This window comes from Blennius ocellaris (assembly GCF_963422515.1).
Source record: "Blennius ocellaris genome assembly, chromosome: 3".
Lineage (NCBI taxonomy): Eukaryota > Metazoa > Chordata > Actinopteri > Blenniiformes > Blenniidae > Blennius > Blennius ocellaris.
Window position 1 is genome coordinate 5,051,351 of NC_137652.1, and position 24,721 is coordinate 5,076,071.

A 24,721-nucleotide genomic window follows, 5' to 3' on the forward strand; every position below is an offset into this window, starting at 1 on the left:
TATCAAGAGTGCTGATAAAAAGATAACAAACCATTTCTGAGAGCCAAAGAAGATGCCAGATAAACGGTGTGCTAAAAATAAGAAGGGAAGAATTTAGGTAAACAACTACGAGAGATGTTTTTCAAACAGCAGGTGCGGCGTGAGGAGAGTACAGGGAGGGAAGATTTTCACGGTGAAGAGGCTTTCTTCCTTTTCATAATAGAAGACGCGGGGTAATTCTGCCGTCCCACCCGGAGTGGGAAGGACATTTCACTATTGGGGAGCGGCAGAAACGAGGAGTCAAGGCCAGGTGAAACGATGACGAAGGTGCCGCAGGGAGCCCAGAGCTAAGTGGCCGGTTGTAGCAGAACACAGAGCACAAGCTGGCGAGGACGGATAGACCGTCGCCTGCAGATATGGGCGCATGGCTCCCCGAGGAGCCCTGGATGCCAGGACCAGCATTCAGAATTTGATGTGAACAGCCACCGGCAGCCAGCAGGGAGTGTAGGGGGGGGGGCGGTGAAGAAGAAGTTGGGGAGGTTGATGACAGGGCATGCTGCAGCATTCTGGAGGGTATCTCTAGCTGCTGAACAGAATACTTTACGAGGCTGGTTTGGTGCGAGCAGCGGCCACTGAGAGGGGAAACGACAGGAGGTTGGGTTTCATCCCGCATGCGGCATCTCCTCGTGTCCTGCCTCCAGGCGGCGGCTTGACTTTCTGAAACGTGACACTCGAACTGAGCTGAAGTTGGACACAGATATGAGCCGTGGATGCTTCAGAGCTGACCAAAATGCTGGTTGTCACCACTGGTGTGGAGACAAAGCGCGGGCTTTGGAGAGCTTTTTGAAGCTTCACGAGTTGGAGCTGCAACTGGTAAATACTTTACAGTATCTTAGCATCCATGCTCTTAAAAGCCTGCATTCGTTTCTTGTCGGCAAGTGTAGCATCTTCAGGTTCAGATTTTTTTGCAGATTAGATAATGTGGAGGTTAAGCGCCTAATAAATATTTGTGTTTACCACGCCATACTTTTTTCTCTTTGGTCACTGGAGCTACTTGAAGTATATCTATTTGGTCATAAACCTAACTCGAGTTATTGAGCCGGTAAATGTCATTGTGGCAAAAACACAGAATCATTTATACTGGCAAATAACGCCCAATAAAAAAATAACCTTTCAACCTTTCATTGTCATTGGAAGAATTTATGAATTGAAATCAACAGGTTTCAAAAGACAAAATCAAGAGATAGGGCAGTGCAAAATATGTCTTAGGTTTAAAGCATTTATAACATATAAGCATTACTGCAACACACAAGCAATTATGCTGGTTCCGTGTACAAGTCCTAAAGATTTCATTAGTTTTTTTTTAAGGGGTTATATTATGCAAAATTCACTTTCTAAAGGTTTTCCGACAGTAATAATCGTCTCCACACCTGGCCCGACGCCCCAGAAGTGAAGAAAGTGTGTCCTCTCTCTCCCTGGCTTGTTTCAGTCTTTATTTTAAAAAGTGTGTTGCTCCAAGCAGCCAATCAGAAATCAAACTCTATATAGTGTCATCGGGGGTGTAGCCAATCACAATCAAGGTAGGCTCCTCCCCTTTGACTCCTCCCACAATCAGGCAGCTCTGCTCTGGCACATGGCACCACGAGCCACACTGGCTCCGCGTGTGTGGGCGGAGCCAGTCCAGCTCACACAGACACAGCAGATTCTGAATGCAGCTCCTACGATCCAATATTGAAATGGAGGGAAAATCAAGGAAAAGCTGGATTTGGGGCAATAAACTTTGAATATAATGTTGGACCAATGGGACCCGCATAATATGACCCCTTTAAGAAGCAAGCTGTATTATCTCCTGCACTTGATTACATTTTTGGTCAAATATATAATCGTGCGAGGAAACATTTTTCAATTAATTGCAAATTAACAGTTCCTCCCCCTCACAGTCATTTTTCAAGTATAATCTGGATGAAAGAAACGACTTCCAGCAATTAGAGAATTACGCTGCATCTTCTTTTTGAAAGGAAACATAAACTACATCTTTGTTCAACTACATCACTGATCTAACTGGTACTCTTTGTTTTGTTTTTTTGTCATTGTGCCTGGAATGAAAATGCTAATATGACATCATCGTTATTGCGGATCAGGTTTTTTTTTGTGTGCATTTTACAAGGTTGTGTAATGTCTCTGGAGTCTGAGGACCAAGGGACAACAAGCTACCGCTGCAGTGAAAACTGACTGAGATTCAAATAATAATAAATAATTAAAAGAATAAAATAAACAAAGAGGGATGCTTGACATTGCACAACTTATACAACGCATAAGTGTTTTTTCAAAGCAGACTATTACTGAAATGGGATAGGAGAACGGAGAACATTCATGAGAAGAATCTCAACACGCATAAACAACGTGCATTAAAGGGGGAAATGAGCAGCATTACTGATTAGCAATTGCAATATTTTCAAAGAGCAACACGCTCATAACATCTAAAATATAACACAAATCACACCGAACTAATGGCACAATAGAAGCACAGCGCGCCTCGCTTGTATTAACAGGAGGAGATGGAACAGAAATCAAGACAGATTGGCATTAGTGAGCTGACAGCAACAGAAAGCAATTCATTATTAATGCTGACAGAACTGATTACCCATGAACCAAATGAGAACTACTCTTGTCTGTGCCTCTCCACAAGAGGAGTTTTACACTTGTACGACACCCACAAAGAACACAACTGCAGCTCCTCGTAAGTGGATCCTCGAGGTGTCGGGCAAGTGTCCTCCTCCCGTACAGCTGTAACACGCGCCAGTGAAGGTGCTGAGCTCAGTGTTGAACGCATGTCGTGAGACACAAAGCTACAAACGTTTGGATTTGGGTTTGGAGAACGAAAACAAATGTTGAGTCATGGTCGTTACATAAAGTGAAAAAGTGAGTGGGCCCAACATGGATCCTTGTATAAGACAGAAAGAAGATTGAAGGGCATCAGATTGACACTTTTGCTGTCATTCGGAATGCGGCTGCTCAAACACGTGGGATATCATTCAGCAACAAAACAAAAAAACTAAGTAAATACGTGGCGATCACAGAGGACCTACATGGGGGCGCGAAAGGCCTTCCCGAGGTCAAGAATCCTTTTCGCTCACACGTCATTAAAAAAAAGAGATTGAGCTTGTTTTAAAAACACATCAGTGCATGTCACAGCTCTTTCAACACCTGAAGTTTAGGACACGAGAACCTTTTCTGCGATAATAAATGTGCAGCTGTCAAATGGTTTCTGACTCCATTTGAGCAGTGAGTAAACACAGGTGAACATCACAGGGGCATGTAGGGATGTTGAATTAAAAAAAAACAAAAAAAACTAAACATTGCCGCTCCTAAAGGGAAGCATTTATGTCTTTGACATTACACATGCATTTGTAAATGGAAAAAAAAAAGAGCATAATGTCCATCCAGAATAATGTTTTGTCTATTTTCCTGCCTTTAGATTAGTGGAAGTGAGTCAGAGTAGAAATAACTATTATGTAGTGTTGTTAGAGATTTTCATACAAGAAAGGACATAAACACAAATAAGACTCCATGAAACTGTACATAAATACTGACTAACACACTTCTGTAGGTGTTAACAGAAATACTTATGTAATTAACAATCATTGTCATTAATATTGCCGTTAAGATGATTGTTGATATGTTTGAGCAGGCTTGTCCATCAGATATATAGCAGTATATGTCACCGTAACACAGTCGCAGTAAGAAATCAATTCATGCGCTGTACAGCATCGTTATGGTTAATCGTTAAAGTTAATTGAATTCACTGTCCTTTCCAACTACTGACTTGAACCCATTGTTTGTCTGTATTGAGCCAGGATGTGTTTATGGAGACGTGTGCACTTACTCTTTGACATGCTTGCGGCACGGGACGGAGTTTCTCATACAGGTGCCGGTGAGGATGTCCACGTTGTCGACGATGACGAAAGGCTTCTCCTCGAGGGTGACGATGGAGAGGTGGTTTTCATCGGCGTCTTCGTCCCCGTAGGAGTTATACCGCGGCCACACTGGGAACATGAGCGACAGCGTCCCATTCTCCCAGCGGCCCATCTGTACGTGGGTAAACGCACAACGTCAGCCACCATCAAAATCCTTGTGAGACTCCTCGCTCCTTTGCCCAAAGTGTGTTACCTGCTCCCAATTCCTTTCGCTGTTCAGCACGATGACGATTAATTTGGGGTTGGCCTGGTAGCCATCTGGGGTAAAGGACAAATCTCGGCCATCATTCCACACGTGCATCATATGTCTGAAACACAGGGGACGAGAGAATGTGGGAAGCTGCTGTCGTGCATCTGTTCGTGTTTGCATGTGTGCGCGAGAGCAGCTACATTTGAAATAACAAGTTAAGCACTCTGTAATCACTGGAAGAGTATCCACTTCAAATAAATGCTGTCTTCACCCACAGTGAGTACATGCATCCCTGCATGTGTGTGTGTGTGTGTGTGTGTGTGTGTGTGTGTGTGTGTGTGTGTGTACGCACGCAACTATTTGTGTGTAGGAGGGAAAGAGTCAGAGGCCACATATCTCACCCATCAACATTCTGCATTGATTTCTCCACAGATATACGCCTGAGAGACAAGTCACTGGTGCAACAAGGCTGCCCTCACTCTGTTACTCACTAAAGCTATCCTGCATACGCAAACAGATCCTTTGCTGAAACATTTACACACTCGCTAAAGTGAGGCAGCGGAGACGAGTAAATGAGCCAGCATCGCATGCAGTGATACGGGATTAGAAAGACACTCCACTCCAGTAAAACAATTTTCAGAAGGCGAGGGTGTTGTGAGTGTTAAGACTGACATAATAGCATGAATTCCCTTTTTTTGGGGGGGGGGGGGGACTGGTGGTGTGTCTAAGTAAGTTTAATGGAAAAAAAATAATTATCACAGGAGGAACCGCAGCTGCACGAAACAGACAACACTCTTTCCTGGATGCCTTGTGCTCTGTTTTATTAGAAATGGTTGGAATCATTTTGACACCGCGTCAACACTCTGTTTATCGGATGATGTTATGCAGCTGAAATAAAATCTGACTGCAAGAGAATATTTCAAAAGCCCCAAATCTGCTCGATACGCATTTTTAAAATTGGGACGAATTTAGACGACAAAGACCATTATCCATTCACACCATCCATCCATCCATCCATCCATCCATCCAGTTGAAGTCCTATGGCTTGTTGGACATTCTGCATACAGTCCTGAACACCATTAATGTCACCCATGACGTTTCAGTCCATAACATGAAATATCCTGTGAGTAAAACTTGATCAACTGAAAACTTTTTATTTTTCTATTGAGAACTTGTCTTTCATACAAGGGAGCAAAGAACAGTAATTCAAAACTACTAACTACTAATGGGAGCAAAACAAAAAGAAATTGAAGCTTGCTGTGTAAATGCAATACAACTCACCTGTGGTAAACCACAAATGAGAATTACATGTGACACGAATGAGCCAATGAATGATGACTTTAGAAATCCACCTGTTATTTCTTGTTTCCTTGTGCAGGCCACTATATAAGACCTTGCTATCCCAGTTTCAACAGTGTGTGATGTTAACAAGGACTTTGCTAAGCGTGGAACTGTCAAATTTCCCTGGATGTGGGCAGATGAGAAAAGTTGATGAGAGACGTCTCCCGAAGGTTGGTGGAAAAGAAAACACCACCGGAAGCATCCAAAGACCTGAAGGACAAACCTGGAATGGTCTGGGGTCTTAATTTCAACAAGATCAGCGCTTTATGGGTGAAGGCCAAGGAAAACACCACCGCTGATTACAGGACATCAAAAGGAATGTCTGATCTTTGCCAGAGAGCAGCTGGACAAAACGCAATCCTTCTGGGAAAATGTTGTGTGGGCAGATTAAACAAAAATAAAATTGAACTTTATGGCAATGCACACCAACAGTTTGTTTACAGATGGCCCAACGAAGCCTTGGAGGGAATCTGCCATTGGGGAAAAGAGTCTGAACTAATTGCAAGAGGGTGTGCAACCAAGTATTAAAGAAGGGCGCTGCACAAGGTGCTTTTCACCTCTTTCTTTTTTTGGAATCACAACATGCAAGTGTATTTATTTCTGGAGAAAAATTACATGGTGCCAAGAATGGTGAGCAGGATTGCATTTTCCCTGGGGATGCACAGATTATCTATGGAGTACTCGAGTATCCTCCCAAGAGTCCATAAGCGTGCCATAAACACACATTTGAGGTGAACTGGTGGCCGTAAATTGTCTGTGGCTGTGAATGTGAGTGTGGGGCCACTCGGTGTGCTCCGTCTTCACCAACGTTCATCTGAGCTCCAGCATCCCTGACTGCGATTAAGTGGTATTGAAGATGGACGGATGGATGGAAACTTAACCGAACATGCGCGTCTTGGAATTGCGAAAGGAAGCCGCACACTCCAGGCAAGAAGAATACACCTTGGCTTTCAACCCAGCACGCGACTTTGCTTTTGATTTAGTTTTAAGTGTTTTTAATTGTGGTTCAGTTTTTAGCCATTCTTCTACCGCAATTTCTTTTAGCTGTGGTTGTTTTCAAGGTTCTAAATATTGGGTTGCGTTGAGCATCATAGAAGAACCAGCAATATTTGTGCATATGAAGACAGAGCAACCCACTGCTGCACCGTGCCACCCAGCTAATACTTTATCATTCACTTAACGGCGCAGCAAATTGCGGATTCAAATTATTATTCTGAAAGTAAGAGCAAGGTTTTGATTATAAGATGTGCTGAATGAGTCATGCATAAATGCAAGTATTGCAACATGGAGTCACGGCGCGTGTGGAGCATGATTGGAGGCCTGTTTAGCATGCACCCTGGAAGTGAAACCTCTGGTAATTACACTGCAGTTCAAACAGGTGGGGTTTTTACTTCATCTTTTCTGCAGGAGATGCAATGGAGTCAACACGCTTGAATATTGCTGTTGGACTTCGGATTGCAGAGAGCTACATTAATCATCTGATTTGTACATGGACTCGGGGAAACGCCGGCTTGTGCTGTTTCAAGGCGGCACCGGCTCACACCGAGGAGATAGTAAATAAAAGGTCCCCGTCTCCCTCGCATGCAGGCACTGCAGAAATACCAAACAGCCCTGCTGTGGGCATACCCTCTCTCGCACAGCAAACACCAATAATTAAATATCAACCTGCAAAGTTGCACATAGGCGACATTTCTGTGCTCTGTCATTGAACCTGCCTTTGTCACAGATCACAGTGGTTTTTACTATTAGTGGCACGTCGGGGCAAATATACACTTTTGCGTTTGAAAAATCTTCACGGTGGAGCAGGTGATGCCCTTGTCACAGTACATTGCTTCGGCTGAACACATACAGCGGAAACACCGTTGCGGTCTATTCTGGGAAACCGCTGTCTCCTCCTATTTCAGGTTTGTTACTGTTTAAAAAAAAAAAAAAAAAACAACAACTTTTGATCTAAATGGATGAGGCTGTCATGTTTTTTTTGACATGTAGAATTTGCAAAATCTATTTCATATCACTCCATATTGACATGAATATGTATAGACGTCATGGTATTATGTGATCCCAAGTGACTTTTAAATACATAGCGCCACCATCAAGGGGTTTGGTGAGCTGGGAATGACGGTAGACAAAATTATTTACATTTGTTTGAAATTCAGTCAAGTTTTCACTGTGACTTTGAAACATACACTTATCCTCTGACAGTCTGATCCTGCAACTACAGCAGAGCATCTTTCCTCACAGCTCCCAGCCTAATAACTCGGGTGGCCATTGTGTGACCACTTTTCTAAATGTTGGGCTGAAGAAAAGAAGGAATGGCTTTTTTTCCCAAATTCTGTATGATGGCAAGGAGCATCTTTTCAAAGAAAAAGTGACAGCTGTGAGGGGGGTCGGTTTGCATGGTACACTGGTTCCATCAAAAAGAATAAACTTTTGAATTTTTCTACACAAAGACACATCTTAGTCAAAAACCTGCACCGTTGTGGAGACCAAACATGCTGAACTTGAGTTACAGATATTGGGAATCCAATGGGTTAGATACAGTCTTTTAAATGCCAGATTATGTTGTCCCATTCCTCTCCACCCCACACTGTTTATATGCACACTGCGGCAAGATTGTATCTAGACTAATGTATGCAGAATTCTGATCACAGCCCCACCACTTCCCACATCAGGGTTGGGAAATCCGACCTGTCAGTTTATTATTACAAAAAATTGGCTGCATTTGTTTTGACAAATATGCAAATTCCATCTAATAAGTTAGCGAGACAAACAAGGTACCTCTGACAGAGAGAATAAAGACTGTTCAGGAAAAAAGGTTTAAGTTGAAATCGAGGTTTGAGTTATATTGGATCAACCTGTCAACAACAGCAGCATTGGATACACTTTGATATATATTCTAATGGGCTAATAAGAGAGAAAAATGGGATTATAATGCCCTAATGGTGAAAATCACACAGTGCGGCTCTCATTCTAATGAGGCAGCTCATAAGTCATCTCCGATGAGCACAGCCCAGCAACATGACCTTCATGTTTTTAGTTAGTTTTATTTAGACTTCTGAATTCATAACCATAATTTAGCCACTGTGTGCCTCATATGCAAAATGCAGCCACATTATTGCAGCGGGAAAGAAAAAAAAACTAAACTCTGTGTCAGTCCTGAAGCTCTGCATTTGAATCTGTGGATGTTCAGCTCGTATCTGCATGCACAGGCCCCTTTGTCCTCCCTTCTTGTTTGAAGGAATTGACTATATCCCCATCACAGGGACTTCACAGAAAAGTACATACGCTTGCATGTATGTGCGCGCGCACACACACACACACACACACACACACACACACACACACACACACACACACACACACACACACACACACACACACACACACACACACACACACACACACACACACACACACACACACACACCTACTAACATATATGTGCCACCCACAGAGCCATGTAAGAAGAAAGCCAGAGCAAGCGAGAACAAAGCTCATAAATTCTACTTTAATCCTGACTTAATGACAGTGAGTCCGGGCGCGAGGCGAGGCGAGGCGAGGCGAGGCGCACGCGTAGCCCCGACTCACGCTGGGGCGCACGTTAACGCTGAGCCGCGGCGGGTTGACTGACGTTCGGTCCTTTGTCTCTCTGGCGCCGGGAACTCGCACAACAAGCAGCCGTTGTACATAACAACTAACACTGTTCAATGTCATTAGAAAGCACAGTGTTTAACTCTGCTGTCATCTCGGCGCGCTCCCTCCTCTACCCCTCCTCCAACTCGCTCTCATTAGTACATTAAAAAAAAAAAAGAAAAAAAAAAGAAAAGTGTTATGTAAGACTGCTGTACACTCACCTACAAAGACTAACAGTTATGCAAGTCCCTAGACCTTGATCTCTTTGCACTCATCACACACTCAACACACACACACACACACACACACACACACACACACACACACACACACACACACACACACACACACACACACACACACACACACACACACACCTGCGCAGGGCACTAGGCGGGAGCTTCCCCGGGCTCCTGTCTGACGGCGTGCTGTAGCAGCTGCTCTGGGCCTCCGGCAGCTCGCCTTTCTCCCGCAGCATGGCGGTGGCGGCGGAGGATATGATGCCCACCCCGTCCCGCACCCGCTTCTCCAGCGGGTACTCCCCGTCGTCATAGGACACGGAGATCATTCCCAGGGGAAACATCTGAGAGGGAGGAGAGAAGAGACCTTAGAAGTGCCACGCGCCGCCCGCGAGATTCAATTTGACTTCAATTTGACAGTTATTCCCCAATTTTAAACATCCATATGCATCTCTCAGAGGTGTCAGGCAGATGATTTATTGGATCCGAGTGCCATCCCTGAAATATTTCATAAATGGCTATTAAACAAGTGTGAACAGACTGTATGTCCATAAATGGAATTGCTCGCTCAGGTGTCGCCTACATCTTGTAACTGCCATAATAAAAAAATTATAAAAAAAATAAAAAAAATAAGAAATAGACTCTGACAAACTAAACAGCTGAAAGTTTATCTCTGCCAGACAGATTCAGCAAACATCAAAAAGTGCCGGTGAGGCAATCTGTCAGTCAATGCTACAATACTTTGTTTTTACATTTCCCTTTTGACACAAGCAGCAGAATTCAATCTGTTCTCTCAAAGAAAGACGACAGGCATAAAGTTTAACACAACAGGAACATTCGAGTCAAGGAAATGATGGACGAAACAAACATTCCGGAGGCTTTTGTAAAAAGTAAGCAAACAATAGAATTGCTGCTATGAGAAAAACAGTTTAGCTGATTGTATTTGGAATTCCGAAGTTGCAAATGTCTGTGCTATTTGTGTTATATGTGACTTCCTTCATAATTCCACATAAGTGAATGTATCGTATAAGAGCAAATATTGATAAGCACGTTGAGAATGAAAGTATTAAAAAAAAAAAGATGCGAGCAATGAGTTATCGTTGAGCAGAAACAGTCATTCATTGCAGGATCCTAATTGAACAAAATATTTAAGTTTCAGCTCTAGAAAATGAGAAGATTCATGTCCCTTTCTGCTCTGTGGGGAAAAACATGTGAGACGAGAACCCGAAAACTGTTAGCGGAGCTTAGTGTGGAATAAAGGCCCATATTAAAAGTGATCAAGATCATAAATGAACAGTTCAGAGCTAATCCGTCCAATCTGCTCACTAAAACCGAGCAGGTAGAAAAACCATATTGCAGCGTTCAAAAGGTTTGTGTGCCAAACTGTGTCTTGGCTGGAGGCGCTGACTTTGTGGAGTCTTGCTGTCATTTGGAGGTTGTCGACAAACACATGGACACACAAAAAAAAAAATCAATCCAGCACTGAAGAGTACATTGGTAGAGATATTTCTTGAAGTACTTTTAATGGTATTATCATTGTATTTGATGTTACGTTATGGTTCCACTGCACAGCAGAGCAAGAGGTAAATGACACACTTTCTACTACATTATGCTTTGTTGGACTGTTTCAGTCACTTTTTCCAGTTCATAATAGGCAACAGTGGACAAAAATCACGCACAAGCTCTGATTAATTACCAAACACGCATTTTTTTGTGAAGATTTTCTATCTTCCGACTGTTTAGGAACTCTGAGCAGTCGAACTGGGAAATTCCCACTGGGAAAATTAGTTTTTTTAGGGGGGGGGATCTCCCATATGCAGCGCTGAAGTCATTGATCATGGTGGTGGTTTTAGTAAAGCAGTTCGCTCTGTACATAAATCATAAGAACACCTCCCACCACTTCAGCGTATTAGATTTTGCTGTTTGTAACTACGTAGGGATTTATAGCAAGAATTAACAGCTGATAGAAAGAAGTGGCCATGGATAGCATCACTTCATTCAAATTGATATCTATTTTTACTATCTAATATAATATGTGATTAATATGTGATTAATGTTTACCTAAATTTAACATCTATTTGCTTCTACTTCAGTGCGATTTTCATGGATTTAGTGTACTGGCACAGGCTCTGAGTACCTCTTAAACCACTGGTGGTGCTGTTTGACAGACTTTCTTTATCTATTGTACAAAATGAACCAGGTTTTAATTAAAAGATATGAGATCTCTACTTTTTCCTCATCTATTTTTCCCCCGAAGCCTGGCTCTATATCCAATAATGGTGATGTTTCCCCGTTAGCTGTGGGGGAAAAAAAATAAGAGGATTTCATGACAGGTAAGAGAGGAGCTGCACCAGCCGGGACTGAAAACCCTGCTGGTTTTGTCAAATCAGTCAAAAGTGGCCACCTGTTAGTACATATGGGGCGACAGTACCTCAGCGGTAAAGTTTGGGTTGCCAGTCGTGAGACTGGACACGATCCAGATGTAGCCGGCTCCTATCAGACCCAAGGACCGAGCTTCCTCCAGTATGTACCTGTCAAAGAGACGAGACAGAGTCACCGGTAAAGTCTGTCGGGGTGACGAAGAGGCAGACGTGGCACGGGAAAAGTGAAACAGAGCAAAAAATTTAATTAAAATAATAAAAATAAAACACTCACACAGCCTCATCCTTGGAGCAGTACAGCAGTATAACAGGGCTCTGGATCCTCTTGAGAGCAATGTGTGATTTAGAGTTTGGGTCTCCATCCACAGCATCCAGAGTCACCACACTCTGCATGTCCCAGCGCACAAAGCTGCCACGACACACCATGAAACAATACGCGGTATTTTAAATCTGGTCAGCGGCTGTAAATGAAGGTTAAGGATGAAAGTGTGCACGGACAGATGTGTGTGTGTGTGTGTGTGTGTGTGTGGGACTTTGTATTCTTTACCTGTGATCCACTGTTACCCTCAGCGTGCTGATGAAGTCCTGGTACCCGGGGAACTTGGAAGTGACGATAGAAAAAACGTGCCAGTCGTACTCCTCCATGATAGCGAGCATGAGCAGAGCCTCTTGCTGCAGGGCCGCGCCAAACTGGAAGAACGTGGACTTTTCATCCTGCAGCCACACACAAGACAGCAGCAGAGACGGTCAGCAGATTTTTCTTAAGGGACTGAATTCATTGCTGAAAGCATTAGAATTTAAAAAAAACAAAACAAATTAAAACAAGAGCTGGAGTCCATGCGAGCAAATGACGCTCAGAAAACACGATAGAATAAGAACATTTTATTATTTTTTTTTTCAATTTCGCAATCAGTGAGACAGAGCGGGAGAGGAGGCGAGATAAGAGAGACTGTAAGTGCTGGAGGAACGACAAGCAGAAAGGGGAAAATGAGAAAGAGAGGAAGAGATAGAGAGAGGACGAGTCAGTCAACAAGTGAGACGACACTGCAAGAGTGACTGCTGGCAACTGGGGGGGGGGGGGGGGGGGGGCTGGGGGTAATGGCCGCAGATAACTGCCTCATAACTCACAGGTATGACTCACTTCTGTTCTCAGTGGCCAATATAGCAAACAGCCGCGCATTGTCTTGAAAGGTAATTGAGTCAAATGCTGATGGCTGCCATGTACTTGTTCACACACATTCACTGGAGCTGTGTCAGCAATTTGAGTTGGGGGGGAAAAAAAAAAAAATCTGAGTCATTGTGTTGAACATAAATTTGACTGTCCTGCAAAAATAAAAAAAATAAAAATTGAGTCATGTTATTGCCGTCTCATTTGAAGTCATCCATTGCCCTGGGTGAACTCTACATCCAAATGTTGACAATTTTACGGCATTAAGTCACAATGCTTTGCTTTGGACAGTTTAATCATTTGGCCTTAGAGAAGACAAGGAAACTGAAGACTGCTGAAAAAGATGCGAGGCAGCAGAAGGCAACGCCAAAACCAAAGCAGCCATTAAACAGAAAGAAACCCAGAGTGACGGAGAAACACGTTGCTAATGATTGCAGAATGTATGTTTGCATAAAATGTAATCTGAGGCTTCCCCTTGGGACGAAACAAAATAGACAGCAGCAGAGAGAGGAGGAGGAGGAGGAGGAGGAGGAGGAGGAGGAGAGGGCACAGACGGGGGGTGAAAAAGAAGGAAGGCTGAGGAGAGAAAAATGTTCCCGTCATGTTGCGAGCGAGATTGAGATACCTGCTGCAGAAAGAGGTGGGAAAAGAGTGAGAGGCCTTGGGGGGGGGAGAGAAACCTAACAGACGGATGAAGAGACGGCGACACCGGCGATGCTCTGCGCAGCCGCCTCGGACCACATGCAGGCGGTCCTTCAGCCGAGGCCACCAGAGAACGAGACACACCGAACACCAAAGCCCTCGTGAACATACATGTAGGGCCAGCTGTCAGCTCCGGTCCCCGACCGTGTGTCCTGCACAGCCACGTCAAACCCCGATATACTTTCGTCACTCAAGTTTTAACAAAACGCTCTCAGCACATGAAGCAGCCCCTGCAGAGGTATAACCCCCCCCCCCTATGCTTTTACAAAAAAAGAAGAAGAAGAAGAAGAAAAGTAGGGAAGGAGAGAGGATGAAATTGTACTTCAAAAAGATCTATCTCACTGTTTTCATCTGTCTGTGTGTGACTGTAGATGTGTGCGTGGCTTTATACTCCACTCTGGTTGAGAAAAGGGAGGAAAGAAATAAAGGAAAGAGAAATCTCTCTGTGTGGCAACAGGCTCATCGTCAGCCGAGATAACGGCTACACACGCACACGCACACGCACACACACACACACACACACAACCACCCCATACAAAGAAGCGTACAGTAGCACACTCGCATATCGTCATGCGAGAAAATAGGTTCACCCCATGGAAATTGCCGGCTGTGTGGACATAACGGAACATTTGAGTCTTTCCTAATGAGTGCCTAGGAAAAAAAAAAAAAAAGGTGACTCAAAACAAATGACCCTAGGAAATCAGTTAAAAAAAAAACCAACAAAAAAATAAACAAAACAAACAAAAAAAACCTGGTCAGTCATATGGAAGGAAATGAAGAGAGTACAGTTTCAAAGCTCTCACATTCAGAACACAGGTTTCCAGCTCAGGTGCAAATGATCAGAAGCTGTTTTTTAGAGTCACAAGTTGATCTTTTCCGTTTCAAACTTGTGACGTTCGCGCTCTGCGTGCCGCCTCCGAGCTCAGTGTGCCGTGTCAAGATGCAAAGACCAGGCTGCCACGGGAAAAGCTTTACAGCGGCAATGAATCTCGCAATAAAAATTTAAAAGATATCTGAACCGTGTGAAATCCATCATTTTATTGGTGGGAAACAAACATCTGCTTGTGGTTTCAAAGTCACTTACTGACCAGGGCAGAGGGATCGATGCAAAAAGATGTTTTCAAGGGCAACAAAACATCCTCGCAGTATGTGCTGGTCAATTCTGTGATTTTTAAGAGTCGGAATCTAAAATCAGAAGGAGCAGATGTTTGACTTTGTGAAGTATGAATGTGTTCAAGGTTTATTCAGTTTCTACACTCCATATTCCAACCAGGGGAGCTGACTGAGCTGATTATGGGTGAAGGCAGACTACGCCCTGGACAGGCCATCACTCCGTCACGGAGCACAACAGAAAGACATCCACATTCACAGGGATGGCACAAAGCCAATATCTTTTACCGGACACTGGACACTGGCCCAGTAATCATGCAGTTTTTACTGAACCGAAGTGAAATTCGATATAAATATTTTCTTTTATATAAGACTGTAATAAACTCACCTCCACAGGAAGGTATGAAATATATGAACGTTTGCATGTATTCTCTCAAAAGACAGCTTGAGGTCAGTTTAAGGTCAGGAAAGGAAGCAGTACAAAGCAGCGTTTCCAGTACGAATGCAGCACGGACGATTGGGACTATTTTCAGGGAGTTTAGCGTGGAGGGGGATGCAGCTTCACGGAGGTGTGAATCGCCTGCTACAGGAGCTGCTGTTCAATGTTTTGATGTCAGAGCCGCTCTCCTCGGTGAGCCGGAGTTTTAAAACGGTGACGTCTGGTGGCAGAGCGACGCCTCGCTGGACAACGGCTTCGCAAACATCCACGTCGATGCTTTGCGGTGTTTTGAGCGGAAAATACGTCCAAACATGGCGCTACGCTAACTTCCCAAGCATCCCGGCTGGCTGCAAACTGTGGAATGGATTTCCTGACTCATTACGCCACGTCTCATTGAGACCCGCCTCCATTCAAGAAATCCAGTCCACATTTTGCAGAGCAGCGGAACTCTGGACATGAGACTGGTTTGAAGAGGATATTAACTGGAGCGAGGGCCTTTTTATCGGTAATGTACGACTGTCCGACGTATTTCGCGGTCACTGCACACCTACAGGTAATTTTGCTTCACCAAATAGCATTAAATGCATATTTTCTGAGATAAACCCGGAACAAAACCCACATACGCACAGGCAAGTAGTGTAAATTTCCCACAGAAAGGACTTTGCCCCAGAAATCGGAAAGAGTTTTTCTGTGAGGCGAAAGTGCTAACCACACCACCACATCAGCTGCTGTGCATTTTGTAGTATGGGGAAGAAAATAGAGCTCTATAGAATTATGCGGTTTGCACTTATAAATAAACAATAGCTACAATGACAAAAAGCATGTTGAGAGCAAACCAAAGGACACTTGTCACTGGAGGAAACTTCAAACCAACCGTAGTTCCTGTGCTGCCTTCAGGATGCGAGTTGCTGGGTGGGATGGAAGCATCCAAACTCGACTGAACCGTCATCTCCTACATCATCATTATTACTGTTTCTATTACGGTAAGATAAGATAAGATAAGATAAGATAAGATAAGATAAGATAAGATAAGATAAGATAAGATAAGATAAGATAAGATGATCCTTTATTCGTCTCACAAATAGATAAATTTACAGTGTTCCAGCAGCAAGCAGGACAGCAGTGGAAAAACAAAAATATTGATAAAAAATATATAATAAAAGGAAGTAGCATTAAAAAAAAAAAAAAAGCATCCAGTAGCTTAAAGATGCAGTCTGTATAGACTGTATGGAAACAATCATGCACATAATACATATAAGGGTTATATAAATTATTATTGCAATGCTTAATTAATGCTGTTGCTTATAATAGAGAGGGCTAAAAATGATAGCGATCAAAACTCTGCCCCCAGCAAACTGCACCAATGGACATGAAATGAATGCCTTCAGCGACGATGCTAACTGAATAAATCCAAAAGCTGCATACACTTTGCATATTGTTAACTAGTTGAGGACTTTTAGTATTTTTTCTTTTTTAATGTTGTTGTGTCTGGTGACAATAGAAAGTCTGGTGATCGTTTTCACTGTAAAAAAAAAAAAATCAAAATATGTCTTTATAAACGCCTGTAACTGTTGGGCACTATTGAATCTTCATCAAGTTAAGATTCTGTCAAAGTATGCTTTTTCAACAACTCTACATTTTTCCTTTTCACCCCCATCATTTTTTTCCCTCCTGAAAGAGAACGAAGCACGCTGGGAAAAAATCTTGAACAATCACCGACCGTCTGGTTTTGTCAAATCGCATCATGGCTGCTTCATTGACTGGACAGCTTGCAGTCATTGATTCAGCGGTGAAATTAGCATACGGAAGGAAGCACGAGTTCAAAGAGGAAGAACGAGTTCAATGTGATGGCATCAGAAATGTGACTGCAACAAGCCGATGCCAAGCGTTACGTCGACGGGAAGCGCCGCCCTGCTGAAGCTTGCAAAAGAGTTGGTTCTTCCCTCAGAACAATGCCACATTTAGTGATATTTCTGTTGCATGAATGAGTGAAAATGTTGTCTTCATTGTGTTTGTTTACCAGCAGGTGCTGTTTCAAAGCAGAGATAAAGCTGCAGTCGTGTTCACAGGACTCCGGTCCGGTGGTCAGTCAGTAAACCGCCAGTCACAAGATGGGTTGGACGTGTTTGTGGTGATGCACATTGGTTTGACTGGTAAGTGAATTAAAAATGGAAGTGGTAAATAGCACATCCCTCCACTGCAGCAGCCTCAGTGCACTTTACATGATCAGTCACTCTAACTTATTCAAACACGCACCCGGGGTTCAATGCCTGAGGACACTTCAGCACATCAAACCACTTACTTTTGGGCTAAAAGACAACGCACTCGATGAAATGTGATAAAAATCAGCTGACGCTGTAAAACATCTTGCTTTCAACATGTGATGTGTTGCAGATGGGTTTACGAGGACTGCAGATCAACGCAACATGCATTCATATCTAACACGCCTTCCCAATCTTTAAGGAATCTGAACTGCAGTCTTAAGATCCTTTATGATTACTATGCTCTATTGAAGCGGCAGACATACGTTTTTTCATTAACATTAACATAAATGTTAATAGATAATCGTGTCCCTTGCTTGAAATATACTCGCTCAGAGTTTGCAGCATAAGAGAACAACAGTATCTTCATGTTGAAACTGGAAGACAGTCCACTGGAGACTGAGACCCAGAGATTAGACTGTCAAAAGAGCTCTGGACAAATTCAACAAGCGAATATAACACACTTGTGGAAAGTTGCACAAAACATCTCCATCTTATTGTACAAATCAAAGCAATTGTAATTCCCAAACGCTGTGAAATTAATGCGCCGCAATAATCCCCAACAACATTGCTCAGACAGTCTGTAAACAAGCCGAGTGTATATAAAGTAGCGCCATTATCTGCAATTGCATAAAAGCAAATGCACAAAAAAATGATCAAACACAATTCTGTGAGGACGCAGGACTGTGAACTGTGGCTGGTTTTTTATGTCCGACTGGATGATTATGTTGTCCTTCATCTTTGTTTTTTCATCCACACATTTTTTTTTTTTTTTACTGAGTAAAAAAAAAAAAAAATGTTCTTGTGATGTGATGATTGGTTGCAATTTGTCTTCCCTTGTTCTTGATTCACAATGTCTGTTGGACTGTTAAAATATAATAAAACCAAATGAATAAATAAAACCAAGCTTTTAGTTCAATAATTTCCAAGCAATGGAATGTGGCACACACACCAAGGTGCACAAATAAAGATAAGCTGATAAGGCAGCTGACGCGGTGCTACATGTCATATATGTTCATAGCATGCTTTTAACATATCTAATATTTACATCTGTCACGGTGGTCGATGCCTCACACTTTTTCTTTCAAATACCTTCACGATCCGAAGATGAGAGGAGATCGGAGAGGAGAGAAGTGGCTGGAGGGGATGTGAGGAAATTTAGAATGAATGAGGTGAAAGTCTTTTCAGAAAGACTGAAGGGTGAAAGGGGAGGATGATGATAGTTGCCGGTGCGGTTGCTGAATTATAAAGGATAAAAAGAGACGTTGACACAGACCTGCATCTTCTCATCAAATCACACAAGTCCACCAAGAAGCTCATCTATGAATAATGCACACACACACGCACACGCACGCGCACACACACACACACACACACACACACACACACACACACACACACACACACACACACACACACACACACACACACACACACACACACACACACACACACACACACACACACACAAACACAAATGTATTTTCACATTATAGCCCACCTACCTAGAGATTTACTGATGACACTGTGCATTAATTATACAAATATAGTGAACTTCATGTGGAGTTGCACATCCATCCACAATCACCCACACACACACACACACACACACACACACACACACACACACACACACACACACACACACACACACACACACACACACACACACACACACACACACACACACACACACACACACACACACACACACACACACACGGGCATGCATGTGCACAAAGGCCCCTAAATTGTAGCTTCACTCATGTGCCAGAATGCCAATGAGTAATATACCATCAAAACCAAGACAGTATCTCATTTATTCTGTTCTCCACACACACGCTCACAAGCAGGCACACACACACACACACACACAGACACACACACACACACACACTTCATATTTCATGTCAAAATCCATTTTTGTTCAAATCAAATGGATTATGAAAATACTAAAGTGTGGGAGCTGAATGGATTCCAGTTAATGAAGGACGACTGACACACTTCTAGCAAATCGCTCGGAGCCGGAGAAGAAGTGAGGTTTTTTCTTTTGGGGGGGGGGGGGTGTCAGGGGGGGGTCAGGGGGGGCTACGCACAGGAAAGGTGAATGAAGCAAGAAATGAGCAACGGAATGATTAGGAACTATAATGGAGAAGGTGAAGCGCACGTGACAACGGGCAGCACAAAGGGGGAGGCTCGAGCAAGAATGCAGAATAATGAGATATAGACGGGGGTCTGGAGGATGATGATGATGGTGATGATGATGATGGGGCCGGCGATGTGCTTTATTCATATTTAATGCAGTAGGTCAGTTGGGATGGAGCCGCTACATTAAGTTGGCTTGACAAGGTACGGCACCCAGATGCTGCTAAGTACCATCCTACTGAAGTCTGCACAAAAGTGCAAACAAACTGGCCTCGCGCAATAAATTGTGTCAACAAAGTGGAGCTCGCTGCAGCTTCAAGGGTCACCTGTCGAGCAAAGCAACGGAGATGGAGGTTTGTGTTCAGACCATTTGATGCAAAAGCAGAAAACACATGCCTGCATCAGTCTGCTAAAACAAACAAATCACACATCACACATCAATATTTTGTGGCTTCCACATGCAGAAATGCCCCTAATTCCCAGAGGCCTGAGGTAGCCGACAAAAACACCAAAAAACAATCTCTGCATATCAATTATATTTGGGGGGGGTGTGTGCTCTAGATGAGCTGGGATCACTGAGCACATTTGAGGACAACACTGCAGTAATATATAGCAGAGCCCCGCTCTAAATGAAAGTGATGTGAATGTGCTTCCACCGAAATGAACATATAATAATAAAACCCTACTTGAACTTTGGCTCGTGGCCGTCTCGTTCACCACGCAGGAAGTGGAGTGAACATTCTAACGGGACAATTTTAAGATGATATTTGAGTAATAATAATTCACATAATTAGCTGTCCACATAATTAGACGACGAATCTCCTGAGAAAAAAAAAAAGCAGAAGTACAGCTTTCAAAGGGGCTTGCCGTATCCCTGGCTCATCCCTTCTCTATGCACGAATCACTTTTACTCTTAAGAGCCAAATACTTATGCCACTCTGCCTCTGCTTTTCTACAGCAGGCATTTGACATGTCAAAGCAGGGAAATCTAAAAAATAAATAAGTCACATTAATAAGATTTTGCCTCATGATGTGGGCTCAGAGTGCCACATCCCTCATGTCACTCACTGGAGCTGATTACTGGAACATTTAAATGCAATGGAGCCATTGTAGGAATAATTTATTACACCTGTTCTCGTCCTGATTTAAGGGGTTGATGGATCTGCTGCTAAGTGAAAAAGGCCCGCTCAGTGTGTGGAGTGTAAGAGAAACTGAGAACATCTTCTCCACTGTGCGTGGCCCCGTTTAAAAAAAAAAAACCCCAACAACAACAAAAAAAAACCCAACCCAAAACAACCACAATCCAGGCTAAAGGTCACCTCGGGTACAACAGTGGATTTTTTCTACATAAGCTACCTGTCGTGTCATACGTTATCGGTGTAATTAGGAGTAATTAAACACCGCAGGTTACCATGTCGGGCGGATGAGACGGAGAGATTTGAAACTGCACTGAAGAGCTACGCTGGTAAACAAGGCACGTTCCGTGCTGCCGGTCGAATTCTCTGCAAACGCTCAGCAGATGTTGTGCAAACCCAAGTGCTAACAACCGCCTCTCTAAATCCATCCACTAACAAAGATTTAGCTCCAGAAATCCACTTACAAACAAACACCTAGGCCAGACCCGGAGAGGAAGTTGTCACTTGACCAGCGTCGGAGGAAACGCAGCCAAAGCAGCATCCAGTCACAGGAGGTCCTTTGTGACACAGATGGCCGTTTCTGCTCCACGGACAGGACTTTGGGATTCAGGAAAATCTACAAATAGCAAATTCATGACCGTAACAGTGACACATGTACCGTCAAATGCCATCTCTGGAACGCAGTCGACGGCTGTGAAGGGGGACAGCGTAGTCAAGAACCTCTGTAGCACAGCATAGGAAATTCTCCTGACGCTAAAAGAACGTAAAGGCTGGTCCCTCAATAGCTAACAAGCAGCAGTCTCTTAAGCTCTGAAAGCTCTTCAGTTTTAGAACAGAGAAAGACAGGTCCCAAAGCCCACAACCACTAACGGAACATAGACTTTCTGCGGTCCCAGGATTGACAGAGAACTATAGCATTTAGCTTGCAGACGTTGGCTCCCACTGCTAACAAAGCCTACTTTAGTATTTAACAAGGGGTGAATCCCAACGCTAACGTCTACTGTAGTATTTAACAGTCTCTCATTCCCCAGGCAAACACAGAATAGCATTTAACACGGTGCAGAGCCCCCGAGCTAGCATAGCCTAGCTCCGAGTAGTGAAGCATTAGGGCTTACCACTAACTCAGACAAGCATGTAATGGACAGCAGCACAACGTCGGACTGACAAAGTGGCGCCGCATTACTGCAAAACCTCAGAATGTAATATGGGCCAGCAACACAGTGTGTCTCCTGACACTTGAAACACATTTTCCTCCTCCGACCAAACACTTATTACTATTACACCGAAAAGTTTAAATGGTTTGACATTATTTTACTTCCTCGTTGTCCAGAATTTAAAAAGCATTACTTGTAGGGGGGGGGGGGGGGGGGGATTTCGCTGGTGTCGAAAGACAAAGAATAGTGGAACTCTTTCTTGACTGAAAGCCATTAAAATGAGCTTGATGTGGTGGGATCAGAGAGTTTATAGTAAACAATGTAAACATGAGAAACATACATTGCACTTCAGTTAGATATAGAACAACTACTGAATAAAAAGTCGAAATCTAAACCCCCCCCCCCCAAAAAAAAGATCAATATTTCTGTGTGCCAGATTTTCAAAAAAGATTCTGTGGTTTAATATGGCCTTATTGAATTTGAAATTTGGAAAACCTTATTTTTTTAGGGAAGTGAAATATCACAAATTACAGGGGGAAAGAATATGTTCTCCTCGGTCTGATTGATTCAACACGGGCCTGACAGTGCAAGGTTGAATTTTTTATGTTGAAGTTTAAGAATCAGGATGAACTCCACTATAAATTTTTACCAGAATGTACCCCTTGAACAAAGTCAAAAACAGTCTCTCTCTCTCCCGCTCTCTTTCTTATTTTTTGCATGACCGGCTTTTCATGTGCAGATACTTGTGATTGAGTGACTAAACTTGCACTGTTTGACTGCAAAATGTCACCATCTCATATTTTAACATATTTCTAAAGGTTTCCAGTGTGTAATACATGCTCCAGCCTCAGAAAAGTCTTGTTTGGGTTTTTGGGAATGCACAACTATGAATTATTAATAGGAAAACTCATAGCTGAGAATTTTAACCACATCAAATCAGACTGTTCACAAAGGAAAAAAACAGCAGATTTTTCACAGGCCCATTCAAAAGTCTTCAGCTGCTCGTCAAGTACTAATCCAGGCATTCATTCATCTTCAACTCTTAACATCTTCAATGGTTTATGCAATTTATTGTTGTGCCACGCTGGAGTCCAGGTGACGATATGCAAAGGCAGGGTACATCACAAATACAGAGAGACAAACAGTTGTGTTGGCTGTGGTTCAGTGAGTAGAGCAGGCTGTCGTTAAACCGGAAGTTTGATGGTCTATACACCACGCCTCGTCCTGTCCATGTGACTGAACCCCAAATTGTTTCCACTGGAGGGTCGAGCACCTTGATTGACAACATGCAAACTCAGCCCATGTTTACACTCACCCTGGTTTTTTCGAAAAATGGATACTTCCCCCTCTACGTTTAAAAAAGAATAAAAATGAAAAAAATCTTCATTTACATTGAAGATGTATGCGCCTAGATCAGATCTACAATGAGGAAGCCAAACCTGTAGGGGGCAGTGTAACGAGAAGCATGAAGCCATTATAGCCCTTCGAAATACTGGAGAAAACATAACGTCACGAATTGCGATGTAAAATCCCCATTTCAGATGCTAACAGATACAACGTTTTTCTAAATCATTTCAAGAACCATTGTTTGTGGTGAGGCAAGAGTAGTAGCCACTACCCGTCTATGTAGCCAGAAGTACAAATCATGCCGGGTTCTTTTTCCATCTTTTTCTCACAGTGGTCTTTTGCATATCAACTCACATTTTCTTTTAAACCAGAGTTTAATGCTTTTTTTTTTTTTTAAGTCAAATTTAGTCATTCTACCTTCTTCTCTCATTAATGGCCAGAAAAGCTCCGAAGCTGCCACTGCATCCACCGTCGTCGGAAAACTAAGGCACTGTTCTCCTTCAGGTTTACCTTAATTATCTCAGGGAAGTCATAAACTCACATTTGTTTTCAAAAATCCATTAAGAGCAGCTCACAGACGTATCACAGCTTTGTAGAATGCAGCTCCATCCATCACGGCTGTGTAATGTATTTCCATCCTGACAACATGTCAGTCCACGTTGTTTTTTTTTTACAGTTTTATTTAGGTGGATCAAAAAACAAATTATCAGCCACCAATGCTTGATGAGATTAGGAGATTTATGATTTATCAATCCAGTGTCACACTTCTGGTAACGTGCCAGAGACACAGACCATGATTGACGGAGGACGTATATCTTTTTTCCACACTGCTATTTATACATGTTCTTATTTGCATGACAATACTGTACTGCAGCAGTTCGCTGTGCATTATCAGGTGGTGCCCGAAACCGACACTTCAATTTAATTTATATTTACATATTGGAAAGTGTTACTGGAGAGTTGCCAGGGAATAACAAAATGGGTGACAATAATTTGTCTTTAAATTAAGTTGGATTCCTTGGGGTTTAAAATGTCCTTGCACACATTGTGAGTCACATTTGAATCAGCCCTTATTGTACTTAATGAAAAAAACCAAAACCAAAACCCAGTGATGAATGCAAAGTAAAAGCAGAGCAGTTGCTTGATACAGGAAAAAAAAAAAATTAACTACTGAAACAGTCTACTTTTGAATTTGAGGCTGTGAAACACAAACAGGTTCTTACAACATTTTGATTTAATTAGAAAAAATTTCAAACACTGATGTTCTTCAATGTAAAATGTCCTAATTGGGGAGCTGAAGGAGGCTGTGAAGCTGCTTTTGTGCGGGTTAATCAAAACGTGTATTTTTATGAATGCCATACTTGTGATCTAATAACTCAGGTTAATTCATGAATTTTGAAGCGCAGTTCATTGATAAAATGGGCACACGCCCGGGGCGTCATAAAAATACTCTTGGGGATAATTCGTCAGCTGTCCTCCTGTAAATCAAGAGACGGCGTGCGGCGCTGACTCCGTCACA

The 24,721-nt window shown here is 42.9% G+C and overlaps 1 protein-coding gene across 1 annotated transcript in view; it reads right to left on the minus strand.

Annotated features, from left to right (window-relative positions):
- grin2ab (glutamate receptor, ionotropic, N-methyl D-aspartate 2A, b) overlaps positions 1 to 24,721 on the minus strand; it is a gene marked incomplete at both ends in the record, with an annotated part of 110,800 nt that overhangs the window by 18,998 nt on the left and 67,081 nt on the right. Inside the window, 6 exons of the mRNA XM_080520735.1 lie at positions 3,866 to 4,068; positions 4,150 to 4,264; positions 9,498 to 9,703; positions 11,791 to 11,890; positions 12,015 to 12,149; positions 12,288 to 12,454. Of these exons, the coding sequence (XP_080376861.1) occupies positions 3,866 to 4,068; positions 4,150 to 4,264; positions 9,498 to 9,703; positions 11,791 to 11,890; positions 12,015 to 12,149; positions 12,288 to 12,454 (926 nt within the window). The remainder of the gene's footprint in view (positions 1 to 3,865; positions 4,069 to 4,149; positions 4,265 to 9,497; positions 9,704 to 11,790; positions 11,891 to 12,014; positions 12,150 to 12,287; positions 12,455 to 24,721) is intronic.